The sequence below is a fragment of the Typopeltis vanoorti genome, chromosome 18 (genome assembly GCF_054136105.1).
Source record: "Typopeltis vanoorti isolate ZY-2024b chromosome 18, IOZ_Tvanoo_1.0, whole genome shotgun sequence".
Classification (NCBI taxonomy): domain Eukaryota; kingdom Metazoa; phylum Arthropoda; class Arachnida; order Uropygi; family Thelyphonidae; genus Typopeltis; species Typopeltis vanoorti.
The window spans coordinates 110,405,462-110,428,596 of record NC_143566.1 but is presented as its reverse complement, the minus strand read 5'-3'; the positions used below and the strand labels follow the sequence as shown (position 1 = coordinate 110,428,596).

Below are 23,135 nucleotides of genomic sequence, written 5' to 3'. Positions count from 1 at the left end.
AATGCAAAGTTTAGGAGTTAGCTACTGATAAACATTGTGCATAAGTTTGTTATTAGAAGAAGAGTTTTCCAAAATTTGGAAAAATAGACAGATAATTACAGATAATTATTTTTTCTCAAATCAGCATGGATTTATTTTTATGGCTCAAATTTTTGTAAACATTTATGTATTCTGCTTCATTTGTTAAAATTATTATAAGTAACACTTAACGCTCTTCTTTTTTTTTACTGAGCTATGTAAACATTTCTAGCAATCTTCAAATGCATTTATTGTTTGCCTTTACTGGTATCCTAACAAAATAGAAGTTTTCCTTACAAATCTGTATCTAATTAACTAAAATGCAACTTACCCTCATATACCCAAGGGTATTTGAAGAATAATCACAGTGTTCACACATGTAACGACGTATTAACTCATGGGTCTCCATGTGCCTTTTTAAATGACATTTTTGAGATGCAGCATAGTCACATCGATCACAAGTATAAAGACTACCCTGTATATGTGTTCTGTTAAGGAAAATAACAATCAATGTGAGATAATGCCCTGACATAGCATAACATAATGCAATACAAAATGGAAACACCTATATTTAGGCAAATATCCCAAAACATAAAGATCATGGTCAAATACTTACCATTGCTTACCAGAAATGCTTATCAGATAATCACTACTTCCATAATAATAAAAGATAGAAGAAAATCCTCAGTAATGAAGTTAAACACGAATAATTTATTAGAGTAAGATAAGCAATGCATTATGGACAATGTACATGTTACAGTATTGAGAGAAGGTGTAAGTCTGCAATTAGAGTAACTTCATCATAAAGGCACATGCATAATGAAAACAACACATACTATGAGTAGATAAACTATATGACCATTCAATAGCTGATGAACATGTGATGCTGACACAACAGTGTTACCCAACAGGGCTCCTGCAGTTAGGCAAAGCCGAAATTGTGTGACAGCCTAGATTACCATCAGATAAATCTGATGGAATCAGATTATCATCTTATCTGATGCCAACAGATTTATCTGTATCATTATGGAAAAAAAAGAAGAAAAAAAAAATACTTTGATTATGCTTCTGTGATATTTCTTTAACCTGTACTTCATTTAAACAGGACCGGACAGGATACACATCCTTGTTTTTATCCAAGCTAAGGCAAAAGTATTTGCATAGATATGATATAGTTATGTTGCTCTATGCTTTGACAACACACACAAGGAAGACACAGAAAGTACATTTAATAGAAAATATGGCAAAATTGAGGAGCATCCATAGCTCACTCAATTTCAGTGGTGCTGTTTGGTTGGAAAAATCTGGGTTTAAATCTCATTTAGGTGTGAACACCCTTTATCAGAGCTTTTCAGCTGAAGGTGAGTTAGGCAGTCTCATACGGAAGTGGCAGGATTTTTTACTCCCAGAAACTTGGGGTTTTCATCCCACCAAATAGACAAACCAACCAGAAGAACGTGATTTACAAATATAGTAGACAATGTAAATAAGATTAACCATCCCATCAGAACATTAATCAAGTTTCAAAGAGTTACTTGGCCCTGACAAGCCATTGAGCCTAACATGCAAAGGAAACTGGAATTGACTAAAAATTGTAAATCTAGAATTATGAATAAAAGAATAATACTTATAGTACAGCCATAACTCTGCCATTGCAAGTCCAAGTCTGGATGAGAAAGGAGGAGGGTTGGATGTCAGGCTGACAACCTGGCTCCATAAAAATCCCAACATTCCTTCAGGGTCAGACTCTTGCGATAAGCTGACTGGAGTAAAGTTCTTGTGGCATCACTATGCACTGATGACAATTAATTTTCCACAATCTGCTAGAGCAGAATTTCTCAACCTTTCTAAGCCCAAGGACCAGTAAAATGCCTAAAACAATTCTGTGGACCACTAAGTTGCAGAGGTGTAGCTAGGGAGGGGGGGGGGGGAGATCCGCCACTGGCTGCACCTTTTTTGACGTTTATGAAATCTTGCCTTACTGTCTATAAAACAGCAACTGAGTGATGAAATAGACTTCTACAATGTGATCGACGATTTTGCGAACAGAAAAGCAAGAAAAATAACATCTTAGAATGTTGAAATTAAAGTTTTACTTCAAAAATAAACAATGTTTTTAATTTATTTCCCTATACGTCATTTTGACTTTTTGTAATTTTTTTAAAAAAACCTATGTAGGAATTACCAACATTTCGGAAAACTGTGCCATTTATAACATAATAAATCTAAAAGCATGTTTTGAAAGATATGGCAACATAATTAATTAAATTGGAAGCAAGCGATTAAAAGTGCATCATCATTGAACAAAGTTTTAATTTTTATTAAACAAATAAATAAGATGATATAATTATGTTACTACTTACTTTTAATGAAATGGTTGAGCTTCTCGGCCCTTGCAGAGTTGCTGGATATCTGGCTCAATATTGGTCAACTTCAGTCGAAGATCGGCACACACACTAAGATGATTTCTGTATTTTGTTTTTATTTGAAGGAGCGATGAAAATCCTTTCTCACAAAGATAGGTTGTAGAGAACTGCAGGACGATTTTCAATGCTTCTTCAGATAATTCGGGAAATTCACTTCTCACTGAAGGCGAGATCCAAAATTCTAGCCAAACCAAGATCACGGAATTGCATTTAAGTCCACTGTCACTTGAAAGCTCAATTAACTGTTCTTTTTTCGATAACAAAAGGTCGTTCTCGTGACTGCAAGCCTGAAATGGATCCCGAACCCACAGAAATTTCTTATAAAAGTTATTCGGAAAATATGTTTCAAAATTCCATTTCAGATTTTTGAGGTGGTCACAAACCCCTTCCAGAAACTCAGAATCAACAAAAATATTATTTTCCAATGTTGGAAAAGGTGCAAATTGTCTGTCTTTTACATAATTAATCCATAAAACCAGTTTTTTCTTGAATGCCTTTATTTTGTCGCAGGCATCAAGAACAGCTAAAAAATTTCTCTGAAGGGAGAGATTTAGTTCATTTAATTTCGAAAAAATGTCTGAAAGATAGGATAGTGTTGATAACCATGCTTCATCAACAAGGAGTGATGCAAAATCAGAATTACGTTCATTTACAAATAATAAAACTTCGTGCCTTAATTGAAATAACCTTGTTAGTACTTTGCCTGTGGAAAGCCAGAGAATTTCAGAATGAAGCAAAAGTTGTGTATATTCACTGCCCATTTCATTGCCGAGTATACTGAAAATAACCTGTTATTTAATGGTCGAGCTTTAATAAAATTAGCTAGCTTGACAGCGTTGTATAGCACAGTTTTAAATTCTGGTGGCATTCCATTGGAGGCTAACACTTCCCTATGTATGAAACAACTACTTCTTTGCCCTTAGAAACAACCCCACTATGCCTGCCTGTAAGAGCGCGAGCTCCATCCAAACAGAAGCCTATACATTTTTCCCACTGGATCCCTTTGTGTATTATGTAATTATTGAGAGTGTGAAATATTTCTTCTCCAGCGTTCGGGATGACAAAGTTCTACAAAACAGAATATCATCATGAATGTTGTTATCATGCACATATCTTACGTAGCACATTAACTGCGCATCATTTGTAACATCAGTAGTCTCGTCTATTTGTAACGCATAATAAGGACTCTTCTTAACTCTTTCGATTAACTGAGATTCTACGTCACCTGCCATATCATTAATTCTGTGACCGACAGTATCATTTGAAAGAGGAATCAAATCAACATCTTTTAGTAACTTGTTGCCAAACATCGTTTTTACCACATCTTTTATATGGAAGTAGTAAAATTTCCCCTATAGAATGAGGTTTCCCTGTTTTCTCTATGTGCAAACTTAAGAGATAGGATGCTTCCAGTGCCTTGCTTTTAATGGAATCCATGGCCGAAACTATATCTTTCCCATGATTAAATCATGGGAAAGATATAGTTTCGCTGAAAAAATTCAATTGGCTTATTTTTCACATCACAATGTTTAGTTTCTAAATGTTATTGGAGTTTCGCAGGTTTCATGCACTCATTCGACAACACTCCATAACAGAAAAAAACACATTGAGGTGTCTGTTCACTTTCATCTCCACACCAAGTAAACCCGAATTCCAAATATGAACTGTTATATTTCCTACTGTATTTTTTCTTTGAATTGCTTGTTTCTTCTACTTTAATAGTATCAGATTTACTTGCCGTTACAACACGTGTATCACAATTAGGGTTAGCATCACCTGTTTCATTTGCTCTTCTTTTCCAAGTCCTAGTTCTAAGCCACTTTTCCATTATTAAAGAAACATTTCCAAAAAATATATAAATACGGTTAACTCACGACACACTTTGCCCAAGTATCACTTAGCACTTCTCAAGATATTCTGAGCTTTGGTTGAAGGAAGGAAACCTTCAATAATAAAAATCAATAAACAACAAGCCATTGGTTGCAATGCGGATAACACATGTTCACTTCAAATCTGACAAAACAGCAAGGGAAGGAGGAAGCAATAAAACTATATTGTTTCTCACTTTACCCCTCTTTTATTATTCATCATTCTGCAGCTACAAATTTAGTGGCAGAATGACGAATAATAAAAGAGGGGTGAAGTGAAAAACAATACAGTTTAACTGCTTCTGCCTTTGAACATTCTGACCCTATTTGTTGGTTTTTTAAGGCTCCATTTGATTTCAATAATTTTTACTTACTTATTCAATTTTAATTTGTTTTGTTTGGATAATTAAAAAAAAAAAATTTATTTAAGTCTGCCTGCGGACCACCTGTCCCATCGTCGCAGACCACAGGTTGAGAAACACTGTGCTAGAGCATTCCCCTTAAGCGATGTGTACTATCATTTTCCGAATGATATGAACAGAATGCTAGGGCTACCTGCCAGTGGGCGAGGCAAGTTAAAGAAGCAAGTTGAAACACAACCAGAATATTCAACTAGCAATAATCAACATTGCCACACTAACTGGCCACAGCCAAGAGCTCGCTGACTGTTTTAAAAACAGAAAGATTGACATTGCCTGCATACAAGAGACAAGATGGGCCAGTGCAACATCTAGAGACATTGGAGAAGGATATAAACTAATCTACTTTGGACAAAAGTCTGGTCAAAATGGTGTTGCAGTAACTGTAAGCCAAAGGCCAGAGAGTATGAAATGCTGAAGCCCATGACTTTGCAGTCGCAAATACTTTTTTCAAAAAGAGAACTTTACAGTTCTCTTTTTTTCTCTCTTTTTGGAGGTTGAGCCACACAATTTGATTATTGGTTGGTTTGTCGGCATGATCTAAAATGGATAACTGACATAAAAAGTCATCCCATCAGAGAATAACTACCAACACTACTTATTAACCCTACGGAGGTCGTAGTCGAAAAAACTGCAGCATAGGTTGCATGTATCTGAGAGATACGTTCATTACTAGTATGTGCAAAAATGCGATAAAACTTAAAAATAAATAAATAAATAAAAAAAAACACTGCAAATATAATATGATGGTTTAATTATTTTCTGTTACAATCTAGAAATTATTGAACAAAGAAACAAAGAAAAAACAACAACTAAACCAATACTATACTGACATCGAAGTTTGCAGTATCTTTCAGATACAATTTACTATCAAATATCACTTTCACTTTTGCATTCAACTCTATCATTCTCATCATCGGACTCGAGTAACAAAATCGCTGAATCTCTTCATCTGATGGATTATCCAAATGATATATTTTTCCAGCCATTTTCAATGGTAAATAAAAAAATAAAAACAACTAAATCAATACCATACTGACGTTGGATGTCGTGGTATCTCTCAGATACAATTTACTATGAACTATCACATACCTTTACATAACACGTGTTAAACCAAAACTGACAGCATAAATAGTGTGGAATATCACTCATAATATATGCATGCGCAGCTACTCATGACCTCCAAGCTATACAATGGATATATGTAAGAATATTTATATTAAACAATTTGTTTGTATTTGTCAGATCATCCGTGACCTCTGCAGGGTTAATACTAGATATACAGATCCGTCTACACCAGCACTGTATAAGGCCAACCATAAAGACAAATCATATAAAATGATGGATATTAAAGGAACATGAAACATGAAACCCAGCTGAAGACTTCACTAGAAGAAGCACTGACTACAGACTTTAACCAAACAACAAATGATATCTGGAACACATTAGCCAAGCATGTTAAGATCAGTGCTTCAGCTGCATTAGGAATCACAAAACCTGGCCAACATTTCATTGACAAGTAAACCTGGTGGTGGAACCATGAAATGCAACAAACTGTGAAACTGAGAAAAGAAAGCCTATAAGACCTGGACTAAAGACAAGAAACTCCGATGATTATGAAAGATACTGAAACCTAAAATCTGTAACAAAAGCAAAGGTTGCCTCTGCCAAAGCTAAGCACTACAAACAGATGTATGACCATCTGGATACATCAGAAGGCAAGAAGCAAATATACCACATTGCCCAGGCACGTCAATGTTCTGCACAAGGCCTAGGGCACATTATGAACATCAAATATGAAAATGAAAAGATGCTGCAGACACCCAAAGATATATTACCATCATTGGCAAAACTACTTTGATAAGATCAGTAATCAAGAGTTCCTACACCCACCATTGCAAACTGTCACAGAAGTTCTTGGACCTGTGCCCCTTATCAGCATTAATGAAGTACATACTGCAGTGCTTCAAATATCAGCCCAGATGATATACCAGCTGAAATCTGGAAGCTACTTGGACCACAAGGAGCACAATGGCTGACAATGCTGTTAACAAAATCATAAACAAAAATGAAATACCGTCAATCTGGCTAACCAGTACAGCAGTTCCCATCTGGAAAGGCAAGGGGGACATTGGTGACTGCTCAAACTACAGACCAATTCAACTACTTTGCCATACAATGAAGATTTTCAAACGGATACTCAATGCATGCTTTAGAGCCATTGTCGTAATCTCACCAAATTAGTGTGGATTCATTAAAAATTGTGGAACAACAGATGCAATCCATGCCATTCGGCTCTAGTTGGAGAAACATCTAGAAAAGAAGAAAAACATACAAATATGGTATATGGTATGGTATATGGTCAAAAAGGCGTTTGACCATATACCATACAATCCCCCTCTGGATGTCATTGAGAACACACTATGTACCCAAAGCCTACATACAATGCATATAAATGTTATATGAAAATGTCACCAGCTCAGTATGCTGTGCAGCAGGAAACTCTGACATCTTCCCAATAAAAGTAGGAGTTCACCACAGATCTATCCTCTCATCCCTGCTCTTATCCTTTGTATCGACACTAACCAAGGATATTCAGAAGCCACATCCCTAGACACTATTATATGCTGATGGCGTAATACTTAGTAATACATTGCAAAATGAATCCCAGCATCTCGTGCAGAAATGGAAAACCCGCTATTATGAGTTTGGAAAGAGACACCAAGAAGACAGAATATATGCAAAGAGGTGACCAAACCAATGGCATGGAGTTGAATATATATACCCAGTTCAGATACCTAGGATCTAGCATCAGTCAAATGGCAATACAACAACAACACTGGCTGAAGCCTAAGCCAATGCTGCCTGGATGAGTGGCAACACGTCACTGGAATACTTTGTGATAAGAAGATTCTACTATACTTAAAATCAAAAATCTACAGAACAGTCATCAGAGCAGTAGCCATGTACAGAGTAGAATGCTGGCCAACAACCAAGAAACACAAGCAAATCCTCCATACCATGGAAATGAGAATGCAGAGATGGACACTTGGAGTCACCAGGCTCAACCGAATACCAAACACTGATATATATATGATCCTCAGCATCATGCCAATAATAGAGAAGATGCAAGAGGTATGCCTAAGATGGTATGGCCAGCTGCTATGTAGCACTGAAAACTCTGTGGCAAAATCACTCACGAGGCTTACTGTCGACAACCAAAGACCAAGAGGCCGACCAAAGACATGTTGACTTAATCACCTAACTAAAGACATCCACATAGCAAATGTCAACAGTAGAATTGTCCAAGACTGTGCAAGTTGGAGGAAGCAGTGCATATGAATGGACCTTGCCTTAAAGTAGGATAAACGCTAAGAAGAACTTATAGCACAGCTATATGATAAGAAGAACTTATAGCACAGCTATATGATATACAATTGTTCCAGAGTACGAGGGGAAATCTCTACCCTGATTCCCGGCAGAAGGAAACGAAAGATGCCGCATATCCATGGGAAAGGTTATGCGTCGCAAGGTCCGAGGTGAATCACATTACTCCAGAAGAAAAGAGTAGTCTGCAAAGAGGCCTCAGAATCTAGGTAAAAAGGCAACATGCGAAAGAGTGACTTTGCCCCAAGAATCCTATTGAAAAGAAGGCACGACCGACTGAAACGAATGGGTCTGCATATGATCGAGGAATCCCAGATACTAACCCCAGCACGAAGAAATCAATTTGAGGGTCCAAGGACAAGTAAAGAGAGGAACAAGCACAGGAGATAACTATAATACGGTATCGTGAAATTTTATTGTTAAATAGTGTGAATCAAGATCTAAGGACTTAACAAAGATAAAATTTAGGACTGCAGCAAATCATAAGTTGTGAAAGTAGACAAGTGTAATTTAAAGACTGATAACCATAGGATGTGTGAATACAAGGTGATAATGTATGTTTACTAGGTTTTAATTAAGAGAGTTATGAGGATCTTATGTGTGAAGTAATACAGAACAGCTCTATTGTTAATCCTATGTGAGTTATGAGAATTTATTGTTCGTATTTGATAATTATGATAGCACATAAATTTGTAGTTTAGAAATGATCTTTCCTAGACTTCCATGAACTGTATATATGTTAGTATGTTATATAAATCTTTTGCTTACTCTGATTCAGTTGTTTGTTAGTACTATCCGAAGCACCACTTGCTAAATATGCGAACCTAAGCGGGAGATTTGAGTAGTATGTCTATGGTCACGATTGCATGGTTGTTAGTCACTGAGGTACAGCTGGGTATTATTCACTTCTTGTTTAAGATTTTCTCTTTTAAACTAATTGTCCTAAGTGGTGCAGCGATAACAAATAAATGTCTTAGGATTTTATGAGAAGAACAACCTCAGAAACTTTGTTGCATTTGAATTGTGGCTCTACCCCAAGGCAATTAATTCCCTTTGTACTTAGATAGTACCACATGACACCAAGGGGTGAATAAACGTAGCGAGCATAGATATCAAAGTTATTAAGAAAAGGTGACACAGCAATTCACAAACATCCACATCACAGTGAGAATTGAACCCACAGCCTATAGACTGGAGAGTGGAAGCACTCAGCCAACCAGGCAGAAAAAGGTATATAACTTTTCGATTCTCAGTATAATTAAAGATCAGTATAGCAAATAATGAAATATAAAACACTGCTTAAACAAAAATAAATAATTTTCATATTTTTATGGAAGACCAAGAGAGTAAACTAGTTTGCTGAAGCAAACTCAACACCATTCATAAGTCGAAAAGAAAGTGCCATAGTGAACGATGAAATGAATTTGACATCAAATATTGAATCATCATTTTTTATTCACTAAAGGTAAATTGGAAAACAAAAGTATTTATGTATAAGGTGTTGGGAGAAAAACATTAGTCTGCACAAATAATAGGATTAAACTATCCATATACAGTTGACACTTACTATAGAAAACACTGTTATAACAAACATTGTTTGCTTTAACAAACTACTGGAAAGCAGATTGCCTGTATGTGTTACAGATATCCTACAGTATTTCATTAAGTGGTGCAAATTTTAATTTTTGCATTTACAATTACTAGTTCCTTTTGTTAATAATTATACTGTGAGAAAAGCACAATTAAGTACCTTTTAAAATAATATAATTCTGTATTGTTATTATTGCATTTACATATAACATTAATATTGAATGAAATGAATATAATGAGAGATTCACTTAATTGGAAGTTTATCAGAAATAAGAACTGTAATTTAATGTTTCTGATATTGTGGGAATTGTGGTGAATGAAGTGGAGGTGAACAGTCTATTACAAAACCTCAATGTCAATACATCTGTGAGATTGGATGGTATACCAGTTTGTGTCATATGCAAAGCGGCTAAAGAATTGTCAGTGCCCTTGACCATTTTGTTTAATTTGAGTCTCGGGTCTGGGTTAGTCCCGAGAGGTGGAAAGAGGGGAAAATAGTTCCATTGCATAAAGGAGGCTCCAAGACTGCTGTTGTAAATTACCAACTGATCAACATATCAGGAATCATTGTCAAGGTCTTGGAGAAAATAGTCAAGAGAAAAATACAGGATTGGATAGATGAAAATGGGATACTGTATGGAGGACAGCATGGTTTTGTGAAGGGTAGATCATGCTTCAGTAACTTTCTCACATTTTATAACACAGTGACGGATGAACTGGATAAGGGTAATGGGTTTACAGTGATTCTACTGGACCTTGCTAAGGCCTTTGACAGGATACCACATGGAATTCTAATCAGTAAACTGCAGCATATGGGGATGGATATAGGATTGATGAGATGGATAGGAGGGTGGTTGATGGAGAGGTATCAGAGAGTGGTTTATTCAGGAGTAGAGTCCAAAAGATGGTCTGTGACTAGTGGTGTGCTGCAGGGTTCTGTTCTTGGACCACTACTTTTCAATTTGTTCATTAAAGATATAGGAAAGGATCTGAGAGGAAGTGTTCATTTGTTTGCTGATGATGCAAAGTTGGAGCAATAGTGAGTGCATAGGATGTCAAAATTTTGCGAGATGATTTGGATAGTTTGGAGGACTGGGCTAAGGAGAATGGATGTCAATTTAATGTGGCAAAGTGTAAGGTTATGCATTTTGGGGTGAAAAGATTAGCAGCAGTATACCACATTGGTGGAACCGTACTCCAGGAGATTGATGAGGCCAGGGATTTCGGAGTGTTGGTGGATAGGGAGTTGAAGTATAGGGAGCACATCGCAAAAATGGCTAAATCAGCTCATCAAATCACTTGGTTGCTGAAAAATACTTTAACAAGCAGAGACAAACAGGTTATTGTTCCTCTGTATTGAGCCTTGATAAGACCCCATCTAGACTACTGTGCCCAGATTTGGGCACCAGGGTTTCTTCTTGATGGGGAGGAGGTGGAGAGGATCCAGAGACGAGTGACCAAGATGATAGCAGGTTGGAATGAAAATTATGAAAATAGGTTGAAGATTTGTGGGTTGCAGAAATTGGTTGATAGGCAGAAAAGGGGTGATATGATTGAGACATTCAAATTACTGAAGGATTTCTATAAGATTAATTCAGAAGATATTTTTAAGAATAGGACTGGTGGTGAGAGGACTAGGGGCCATACATGGAAGCTGGGCAAGAGTGTGGTTAGCAAGGGTGTTAGAGCTAGGTTTTTTACTTGGAGAGTGGTGAATGAGTGGAATAAGCTGCCAGAGTCTGTTGCGGGTGCCATGACTGTGAATGTGTTCAAGGCGAGGTATGACAGATACTGTGTGAATGTCGAATAGTTGTTCTTGATAGGATGTTAGGGCCTCCCTCGATGAGTCTAAGGACTCCTTGGAGTTGCCCGTAATAATAATAATAATATAAGAAACTTACTTGTTTTACTCAAAATGTATACACTCCTATTTTCAAGTAAAGCATCATGATGATAGCACATAATGGTTGCTCATTGCTCTTGCTTCATGTTTGAAACAGAAATTAGAAGTATGATGCATGCTGGAGTAAGTGAGAAGAACATGGTGCTTCTCACTTACTCCATAATTCTGTATGAAATCTTTCATATAGAAAGAAAAATGTGTGAAAATTACTAACTGTTATGTTATGATAGAGCTGTTAGGGAGAAAGTAAGGCAAGCTGAGTTTCTAATGTTTTTTGTTTTTTTTTTAAGTAGTATTTCATATAGAAAGAAAAATAATACCAATTTGTAAACTTTAAAAGGAGATAAATGGAAGGAAAAAAGTGAAGATGATTGGTTGACATTATAAACTATAGAGAAAACGGCAACTAAAACTGCGAGTGTCTCCCATGACTTTTTAAAAACAACACTGAATTGTTTGAATTTTGTATTTCTGATTTGGGGATTGAACTCTCCTCTTTCTTATGAAGGGTACGGATTTTTTATTTTATTTTTATTTATTTATTTATTTAGTTAGTTTTGTGTGGAGGTATCTTTTATAGATGGTGCCTTTTTCTCAGCAGGAAACTATACATCTGCACCTTGGAACCGGCTCTGTTCAAACTTTTGGTTAATTTTAATTGTTCTGAAGGTTGTAACATGGTGAAGGATGAATTTCATAAGAGAAGATAGGTCAGGTGCGAGAACTTGCAATTTTTATTAATAGCCCTCAATAAATTCTTTAAAGAGTAAGAACAAAAAAGATGATCAAAGTTCTCACGAACAAGAGAGATGTTTCCTTAAACTTTCATTAGAAGTGCTAATGCATTCAAATGAACCAAATTTTATTTTATGATAAGCACATTAGAATAACTTTATTTAATGAAACGTTTGATGCTGAAGCCAGTCTGTAAAATCTCTCATGATATGTGACTTCGTAACTATTGAACCTTTGTTAAAATAATCTGGCACATGACATATCATGTAAGACTATTAAGTAATGTTAAATCAGTAAGACTAATGCTAAGATTAGTGAAGAATTCTGAGAATTGCAATAGATGGAAATTTCCAAAGACACACGAAAAGATGACGTCATCATGTCCAAAGGCCGATACGTGACAATTGCCATGGATAGAGAATTCCAAAGACACACACGAAGAATGACGTCAGCATGTTTGAAGGTCAATGCGTGACTATTTTCAAGAGATATTTGCATGCACACAACGGAGTCCATGCTTATATAAGGCAAGTCACCGGGAAGAAATTTTGTCTTGGGATTTCCTAAGCCTTCTCTTACCTGAGTCCACTGTCATGCATGCTGTTGGAAATCTAAAGAGAAACGCCTTGGGTTCCGAGTCTTCTACATGGGTCCATCGCCACGCGAGAAATATTGTGTCGATTGTCTCAAAAGGAAGGAGCTGTACATCACTGCCATGTTAAGGATCCTATAAAGCAAGGCATAGTCAATAACCCCGACAAGGAAGAAGTTTAGCAGGAAAACAGGAATGAGTCAGCAAGCGTAAAGAAAGACAAGAATAAGACTTACGTGTGAATAAAAGGTTAATGAGAAAGACTGTGTGCTGAAGAAGAATTGTACATCAAGTGTCTATGTTAATGCATAATGTATATTGATGTTGAACTAGGCATAAACAAGGTATGCCTTATATTCAGCTAATACTATGCTAGATTGTAAATTAGCTTAGAAGAAATTGAGACTAGCAAGAGTATTGTAATGACATTGTGTATATATGTGAATCATTCTGTAAATAATTCCTTTTGACTTAATTAAGTGGGTTGTGAACAACACATTGAACTGATTCTGTCAATGCACTATCCTAAAAAATTCAAACCTGCATAAGATAGAAGTTATATGATTTATATTTAAGCCATGACTAGTTTAAAGTAAGGATAAGTAGTCTAAAGTAGCAGGTAAGTGAATAGAAAATCCTCGACACTGCAAGGTAAAAGAGTAGGGAAGGAAAAAGAAGAAGAAGATATATATATTATACATTTTTTATGTAAGACTTTTTGAAATAAGAGAAAGGAGAGGATTATCATTAGCACAGTGCACTTCATTTTTGGTACAGAAATTTAATACCACTCACAGTTGATAGGATTCAAATAACTATTACAACCAAGAGATGTGTACATGTGCATACACATACACACACACATTTAAGATGTGTGTGTATGCTCTCTTAAATAAATCTCTTAAAAAATTGAACAACTCATACGAAAAAAAAAAAAAGTGAGCTAAGTACTCAGGAAGAAGGAATTGGGTGTAGGTTAAAAGAAGATGCTTAGTGGACTTTTTTTTTTTTACTGCTGACAATGTAAAAATTCCCTTTGAAATTCTAGAAATACCATAACTTCAGTAACAATAGCACCCCTAATTATGAAGAATCATATCAATACAATAGTCATTTTTTTTTTTTTTTTTTTTATGAGATCATAAAGCTTACCTAGTGTGACTTCTGAGTGCTGTTTTGGACTTATACGACTTTCCACATTCTTCACATAAATGAGGTTTATCAGCGGTGTGCCTTAGCATGTGGACATTTAAATTGTTTCTACTACGACATGTATGTGAACACACTTCACATCTGTATGGCTTTACTCCTTCATGGATCCACATGTGTTTTTGAAGATCTGTACTTGAACGATGGAAGACTCTATTGCAGTAAGGACATCTGTAGGAGCGGCGCCCAAGACGACCTATCACTCGATGATTGGCACCCAGCAACTGCCAAAGAAAATATCCTTTAATCCTTTGAAACATTCTTTAAGAATGCTAACAGTTTCAGAATTGAAAAATAACACAAACACATAATACAGCCGCCAATATTTTTTTAATTGTATAGCTTGTAATAGTGATGTACCTCCATCGTATTGCCAGCTTCTGTAATAATTTATAAAGAAGAATTTTTTTTTATAAATTATTTGTAAATTTTAAGAACGAGTCTTTCTGACATATTTCTTTGAAATTTAGCAGCAAGAATTTAAAAGAATTATGGCCACGAACATTAAAAAAGAGATGGATGTGTGCTTGTCACTTCACATCGTGCCAAATACACGATGCATTAAGAGGGAAAGAGAAAACAGTTTCTGATCAAAATGTTCAGGGAGAGGGGGTATATTGCAACATCCATCAATGCTAGTGCTTGAATCTTTTCACTGCCATTGGATGCCTTCCATCTAATCAAATGTGACTTTGTTATCGTTTCAGACAGAATGACTTGTCTACTGCAGTAATTAGATTAGGATGTAATTACTGCAAATGAGCTGATGAATGATGATACCCATAGAAAATGGAATTTGTGGATAAGCAGTAGTAAATACAATTATAGTTGGCAGAAGCATGCATCAACCTACACTCACCAATGTTGTTGAATGGATGACATGGAATGAAATGAACTAGATCCACTATCATTTAGCATAAGTGATGCATTTCCAATGCACTTGAAGTAGTGAAGATGATGTTCTTTGAGAGAATAGACAGTTCACAGCTGAAGAAGAAGAAATTATGACAACAATGCATATTATGATGGTAACAATAATGAAACTGATACAGCAGTAATGTAAGAGGTTCTTTCTAGCACCAGCAATGGTGAAAATGACCTTGCACAATTTGTTAGCAATAATTAAGACATTTCTTATGCTTACTCTGACAACATTTGACCAATATAAAGATCTAATTTACTGAAGAAAATAATTAAAATTATATGCCGGCCTAGTTGGCAGAGTGGTTAGCATATCCACTCTCCAGCCAAAAGGCTGAGTTCGAATCCCATGGGCATAGATGTTTGTGATTGTCTGTGAAAATACTAGTGGTGGTAATGGGTGGTAGATGATGTTGGTGTGGTTGCAGTTCAGTGTAGTTGGTGGATTAAGTGGTGGAGAGAGAGTTGAAGAGTTGGTGCCCGCCCTCGATGAGTCTTTGGACTCTCTGGAAGAGAATATTTTGTAGAATGGCACTATTGGATGCATATTGTTCGCATGAACTTCAATTTTCCTTTCAACTTTGGGTCTAAATCAGGCATGCATATTCTAAACAAATGTGAATTATACTAACGATTTTACAGTACATCTTTTGCTATGCTGATACATTTGCTGAGGATTATCTAGATTAAGAGACTAGGTATTTTAACTACTCGTATTAGTTTATCTTTTCTTTTAAATCCCTGAATATCATTTTGTTCAATTCATGACTAAAATAATAAAAATAAAATAAAATAAAACTAGTAAAACCTATTGAATGAAAAGATATTAAAAATCCATTATTCTTTCTTAGTCAAATATTTTGAAAAGAGAGTTTAAGAGAGTACATAAACTCTCTGGTAAGTGACCTTTGACTAAGAAGTTTCCTTGGTATTGCACCGCTTAAAAGACATGAATTCTGCTCAAGAGCCAACAGGTTCAACCTTTTATTAGTGCTTTTATTTGAGGTTTCACATTTAGAACTGTTGGTCCTGATCAGCAATCAGGTAGAAACCTTATGAAGGGAAAAACCCTCTTTGTAGAACCATGACAAAAATATTTTACCCTCATAAAGTTCCTGCCTGGGCACTGATTGGGACAAACAATTCGAAATGTGAAACCTCAAACAAAAGCACTAATAAAAGGTGAACCTGTTGGCTCCTGAGCAGAGCTCATCTCTTTTAAATAGTGCTCAAGAAAACTCTGAAGAAAGGTATTCTCATCAGTTTGAAACCAACCAGCTTACTGGTCAGTTTCAACACCTTTAAGTTTTGAAATCTCTGAATGAAATACAAATTAAAGATGCCAAGAAATTATATTTTTGGTTTAATCCTTTATCCAAGTGTAAGCAAACAAAATTTTCATATGAAGTAACATCATGGCTGGACTACTTGTACATAGAGACTAATAACTTCACATCAATTGCTTTAATATTCCATAATGCAAAGCACATTCCCTTTTGGACATGCATAATGCTAGCATTATGGGAAGAGCCACTACCCAGAAGAGATACCAAGGTTGAAGTAATGCAGAAGATATATCTATATACACGTAGCTCCATTGTGAACATACTTCACATACTTACACTTGGAATAAAGGATTAAACCAAGAATATAATTTCTGGGCATCTTTAATTTATAGCATAACCATGTGAAAAAAAATTTCAACATCTATCTCTGATCCAGAGTATTTTAACAATAAGTTGATACACCTTTTCTCTACTTGTATATGGGAAAAAAAATATATGAATTCTGCATTACTTTAGTATTGGTATCTCTTCTGGGTCTGGCTCCCACTGATGATATTTTATGTTTGTTTTTGGGTTTGCTTGCTTCCTGGGGAGTAGGTAGATTCAACTCAGTAGCAGGTTTTTTGCTGTCACTGGGTGGAGCCACTGCCAAGTTTCTTTCCTGGAGTGATCTTGTAGATCACCCAGAGTTTATGTAGAGGTATCCCCACACTTTAACATACCTCATTAATGGTTGAAACTGGTCTTGGCAGTAGTAGCCCTTCCTATAATACATAGCATTTATACACATCCAAAAGAGGGTGTGTGTGTGCTTTGCATTATGTGATACTAAGGCAATTGATGTGAAATCATTAGTCTCTACATACAAGTATCCCAGTCGTGAAGATACTTCATGCACAAACTTTAATTTGGATAAAGGATTAAACCAAGGATATAACTTCTTGGCATCTTTAATTTACAGTATGACCAAGTGAAAAAACTTTCAACATCTAGCTATGAAAGGATAATGAATTTTTAATATCCTTTCATTCAATAGCTTTACATTGCCAAAGTGAATCGCTCTAGACTCCTTCTTCACCAATAAACTAAAGATTTCTAATAGTTTTATACTGTAATCTAAAGTTTTCAAATTATTTTGATTTTTAAACATTCATTTCATAATAACGTATTTAATAATGACTATAACCTTCCCTTGCTTTAATGCCTCCAAAATCAGTATATCAGGATCACTTTTATACGTCATTTAAAGAATAAGATATCCAAAATGTCTAAGGAAGTTTTAAACGGAATCAAAGTCAGATATGTTGCATATGTAAAGTGCATATTCAAAGTTGTGGAAAGACTGAAAAAAAAAAAAAATGAAGTCATGAAGGTGAAAAAGTATTTTTTAGGTTATTAAAAATTAAAAATGGAAGCTTTATCCCAGAATAAACCAAAGATGATAAAGGAATATAACATTCAGAGGTAATGACATTCTTGGTATTTCAAGTATTTGAAAAATTAAAGGATCAAAAAAAAAGCAATATTTCAGTATTGAAGTAGTAAAGCTTAAAGGTGGAAAAGTAGCTGCAATTGATGATAATAAACCTGACAAGCAACATGAAGAAAAAATCTTATTGTAGTTGCATCATACAATCATACTAAAAGGCTTAGGTGTTGGCGATTATTCGTAGCATACTTCATGGAACCTTCTTCTTCTACTACGCGTTATTCCCGCTTCCCGTGCAGAGTCCGCGTGTTACTTTAGATGCGACTTCTTGTTAGTACTACTCCCAACCGACCCGTCGCCTGGTCTGCCGCTGGTGGTGGGGGGGGGGATATATTTTTGACTGTAGAGGCGTATGTTCATGGGGCCGGTTTGTCTGTTTGCGGGATGAAAAACGCCAGATAAACTGGTGGAAAAAACCCTACTGACCGCACCCAAGACCGGCTAACTTGGCTGTGCTGAGGAAGATCCTCAAATTCCTCACGTCTACACGGGAATCGAACCTGGGACACTCCTTCCCCAGGCATATGGTTGCGAAGCGCAAAGCCACTAGACTAACCGCGCGGTTACTTCATGGAACCAGAGGAACAAAATAATTTAATATTTCTGACTTTTTTACCCAGCATTTTCAGAGTACAATATACAATTGTTATAAAAACACAAGTACTTAACCAGGTAGCTCTGGAAACAATTTAAATTGTACTTGACTGTAAGGGAACTAAAGTCCTATCAAGGCATCCTCTGAGCTGAATAAAAAAAAAAGATATAATTCAAAAAGGTCAGGCTAGATGAGGTCTTAAAAAGACTAAATATGGTGAATGCGGAGAATGTCAGTGTATTTAAGGCAGAGTATTATGAGCTGTGTGTGTGTGTGTGTGTGTGTGACATAGCGACCTCACACAATGCGTCTTTGAATGAAGGTCTGATGACATAATAATAACTTTGGCAAATTGATACAACCCTGCTTATTCAGGTAAGGGAAGTGTTTCATGGCTGGTGCTTATTTAAAAAAAAAAATAGTCTTTTAGACCTGTAATGATTTTTCTGAAGCATGGTTGATCACTGTTGAAAGTTTTTTTTTTCTCACTTTGTTGTAAATTAAATTAAAAATGCCAAGAAATTGTATTCTTGTTTAATCCTTTGCACCAGAGGATTAAACACGTTTGCAAAAAGTTTGCACACGAAACATCTGCATGACTAGGTTACTTGTATATGAAGGCTAATGGCCACATTAATTGCCTTAGTATCCCATAATACAAAGCATACATGCTTTCGGATGTATATCATGCTATGCATTATGGGAAGGGCCACTACCCAGACTAGTTTCGACCAGAGCATGATTTGCTAGTCCTGATTTGCCATGTTCTTCAAGGTAGATATTAATAGATCCACCAGTCTATTCAAGGTAGGCTGAGCTACAAGCACATGGAACTTTATACACTCACTGATGTGCAGGTATATGATGATGGTTCTTTGGAGAATGGATGAAAGTTGCTTGTTAGTTGGATGTATAGTTTGAAGGTGGTATGGAGATTATATTTATGAAGAACTTTCGCTATCTTTTCAGATGTACCCAGATATAAGGAATGGAAATAGTTTTGTAATGAGCTCGTATATGGGAGAAATTGGAGAAGTAATATTTTGTGTATGTTATATGGGTTGTCCTATGTGTATGTCAGTATTGTAATAATTTGAACATAGTACATCTAGAAAACTAAGCATTTGACACTGTTCAATACATGCTGTTAAACTGCCTGTGCTATGCATGTGTTGGCCACATAACATAAATACATTATTACATTTGTGGTGTATTTAAAAGACAACATCTAAAAAAATATTTCACTAACAAGTATGCTTCTCCCAGATAGTTTATTATTCTTTTCTATTTATAGAAATTATACACACATAAAAGGTACTTACATAAGCAGTTACACCATCACAACAGCATGGAATCCTCAACATACTAGTACATAGAGCTAGTGCTATTTGTTCTGATGACTCAGTTCTTGTTACAGAATTCAGTTATCTTCATCATGCCTCTTTTTAGCCAATGCCTACAACTCATATAAAATACACAAAAATTACATCCTTCCCCCAATTCCTCCCATGCATCTAACACAAGATCTTAACAAAACTATTCCCATCTCTTATATCCAGGATACATCTGAAATGATAGCTAAAGTTCTTCACAAATGTAATCTCCATAACATCTTCTAATTATACACCAAAATAGCAAGCAATCTTCATCCATTCTCCAAAGAATCTGCTTCATCTATTTGTGCATCCTGGAGTGTATAAAGTTCCACATGCTTGCAACTTAGCCTATTTCAGATAGATAACTAGTAGATCTGTTGACATTCCCATGACACCAAAAATGTATCTATGGCTGCAGTAATTTGCTCAAGACATAGAAAATGTTTTAAGACTGCAATAGCATGACTTTTCTGAATTATCTTGCTTTTTATCCATCCCCAAAATTGTTTCTATAACTATGTAGTTGTGGAAACAATTGTGAAACACCAAGACATTGCTATGAAAGTTGCATCACAATCATGAAATCTCAATCAGAAGATCACAGCTCAGATAATGGAAATGCAGCTTTTTATTGTGCCAGTCAACAAAAAAGGAAAACAAAACTGATAATTATTAGAGGAATCTTCCCACTGAGTAGTTCAGAAAGTGTTTTCAAGTATGCAGAGTACTTGAGAAAAGGTTAAGAAAAATCACTTAATAGCAAATAAGCCAGGTTTCAAGCTAAATATAGATTGGGTTTTGAAAATTCATGGTATTATAATGGATCTGTTTTGAGGTTATCTTGCGAGTGATCATGTAATTTAGCATTCGTGTAAAATTGGTGATTTTTATTGTGTTTTTTATCACAAAAGTAATGTATAGATTTTCATGTTTTAAGAGTATTTATAACATTTTTATTGTAATATCTTCAGCATGGCACCAATGTGATGAACAATTTTTATTCAGCACAGTATGTGTGAAATGTATTTGCTGAGAAAATTAAAGAATATGTGGAAAGAAATTGAAATTGGAGAGAGAGAGAGGAGTATGTATTAAGTGTTTCAAAATTGAGTGTCTGTTAAGTGACGAGACTGCAGCAAATGCCAAAGGTGAGATGGCAAATGATGTTATTAATGTCGAATGTGAGGCTGTGGAAATAGAGTTGAATGAAATGGACATTAATAAAGAAATAGCACGTTTAAATGTTATCCTTCATAGGGTAAAGAGCAAAATTGAAAATTTGCAGAAGTGGCAAGAGATTAGCAGGTGGTCTGAAGGTATAATAAAGACCAACTGAACATACAAGGAAAACAAATTAAGGAGAAAATTATGTATGGAGACTCAATGATCAGGGGAGTATTTAACAAAAGTGTGACAAAATCCTGTTTCCTTGGGTGCAAAAATTCACAATATTAGCCATGCCATCCAGATGAAAAAAAAAAAAGGCAAGTCGAAGGATGATTGTCTTGGTTGGTACAAATGATTTGATAGGCGAGAAGTATTCTATGAGAGAGAATGTAAAGGAGTTGTTAGAAGAGGCAAAACTGAAGAATGAGAAGGTGAAGACTGTAAGTCTCCTACCATGCTATGACAGAGGCAAACTGATGAGGATGGGCATTATGTAGATTGTGCAAAAGGAATGATGTAGGATTTGTTGATCTGTGGTCTGTGTTTGATGGATATAAGGATTTGTACAATGCCAATGGACTACATCTAAATGGTTTTGGTGTTAGGTTTCTGGAGAGAAATTTGTTCACTGAGCATGCTGAATTGCAAATTTACGAAAACTTAAGCAATTAGAGTGGAAGCAAGTGAGTCTGTGTGAAGGTGCCCACGAAGTGAGTGAGTGTGAGAATGACCAAGTGTGGAAACTAGTCTCTCAAGCAAAAATATTGAATAGGGTAGTCAATTCAGGAAGTAATGGCAGGTGATGAACTAAAGTGATGTTGCCAGTTTCTATATATAAATGCCAGACGTATCAGAAACAAGAGGGAGAAGTTTTTGGCATTAGTGAGACTTGTAAAGGGTTTAGAATTTTCAGGGAAGATAGAGAAGATAGGATGGGGGGGAGGAATACTGCCTCCTATTCTTTTTGCAGCCAAAACGTGGGTGGCTGTTCATTTGAAGGAGTCTAGCATGAGATTAATGCCAGTAAGACAAAATATACATTTGATTGTTGCTATAGACCAAGGAGTTCCACAGATTATCTGGAGGACATGCATTGCCAAATTAGCACAATTATAACAGGTCAAGTGATTATTATGGGGGACTTCAACTATGGAGATATAGACTGAAAGGAAGAAACATCACATGGCAGGAAGGAAATAGAATTTATGCACCCACTAAGAGATAATTAATTAAGGTAGCATGTGATAGAGGGGACTAGGGATGAGGGGATACTGAACCTGGTCAGAGGATCAGAAGAGCTATTCCATAACCAAGGTGACTACATTGCCTCCAATTAGTGAAAGTGATCATGTGGACTTGACTTAGGAGATTATATATAAAGAGGAATATTCTGTCGAGAAGGGATATATGTAGAACTACAAGGCAGGTGATTATGCATGAGCTTAAATCTGTGTCATGGCATAAAACACTGCAGGGTAAGAATGTTAGTGGTGCATGGGATATCATTAAAGGTCATCTAGAGCAGTGCTTCCCAAACTTCTGGATGTCAGGGCCCCCTTTGCAAAAATTAAAATATTTCATGGCCCCCCTCGAAAAAAAAATCGTAATAGAGAGATATATTATTATAATATTTATTGTATTTATATTCAATACAAAACATACACAGCGAATATTGCAAAAATCAAATACATATATTACATTTTTTGCCTCTTACCATTTGGTTCTGAAGACGATGCGGGCTGTTCTGGTAAAATATGAAATACTGTCCTTTTTTTTTTTTTTTTTTGAGTCTGTTTCTGCTTTTTCTGATTGTTCGCAGGATTTTTATTTTTATTTTTTATCAGCCACTTATCCATCTCAGGGTTAAATTTTTTAACGTAGAATAGATCAAATAATATCACCACTTACCGATACTGGCACACCACAGACTGATAACATGAAATTAGTAAATATTACCTGAATAAGGGAATCCCCGGACCAGGAACATTTTTCTCTTTTGTGACTTTTCTCCCTTTACGGTAATTAAGCCTAACGCGAAACAGACAGCAAAGACAGGTTATTAAAACGTGGATATGATCATCATCATCATCATCATCAAATTCCTGCCATGTACCCTCAAGGGGTGTACAGGATATGACAGTACTACATGAAAAA

General features: G+C 35.8%; 1 protein-coding gene across 1 annotated transcript in view; it reads right to left on the bottom strand.

Annotated features, from left to right (window-relative positions):
- The window catches only part of LOC150097068 (uncharacterized), a 221,768-nt gene that overhangs the window by 5,789 nt on the left and 192,844 nt on the right, over nt 1–23,135 (bottom strand). The window contains exons 14-15 of the mRNA XM_090408117.1: nt 14,091–14,371; nt 350–506 (exon numbers count right to left, since the gene is read on the bottom strand). Of these exons, the coding sequence (XP_090264243.1) occupies nt 350–506; nt 14,091–14,371 (438 nt within the window). The remainder of the gene's footprint in view (nt 1–349; nt 507–14,090; nt 14,372–23,135) is intronic.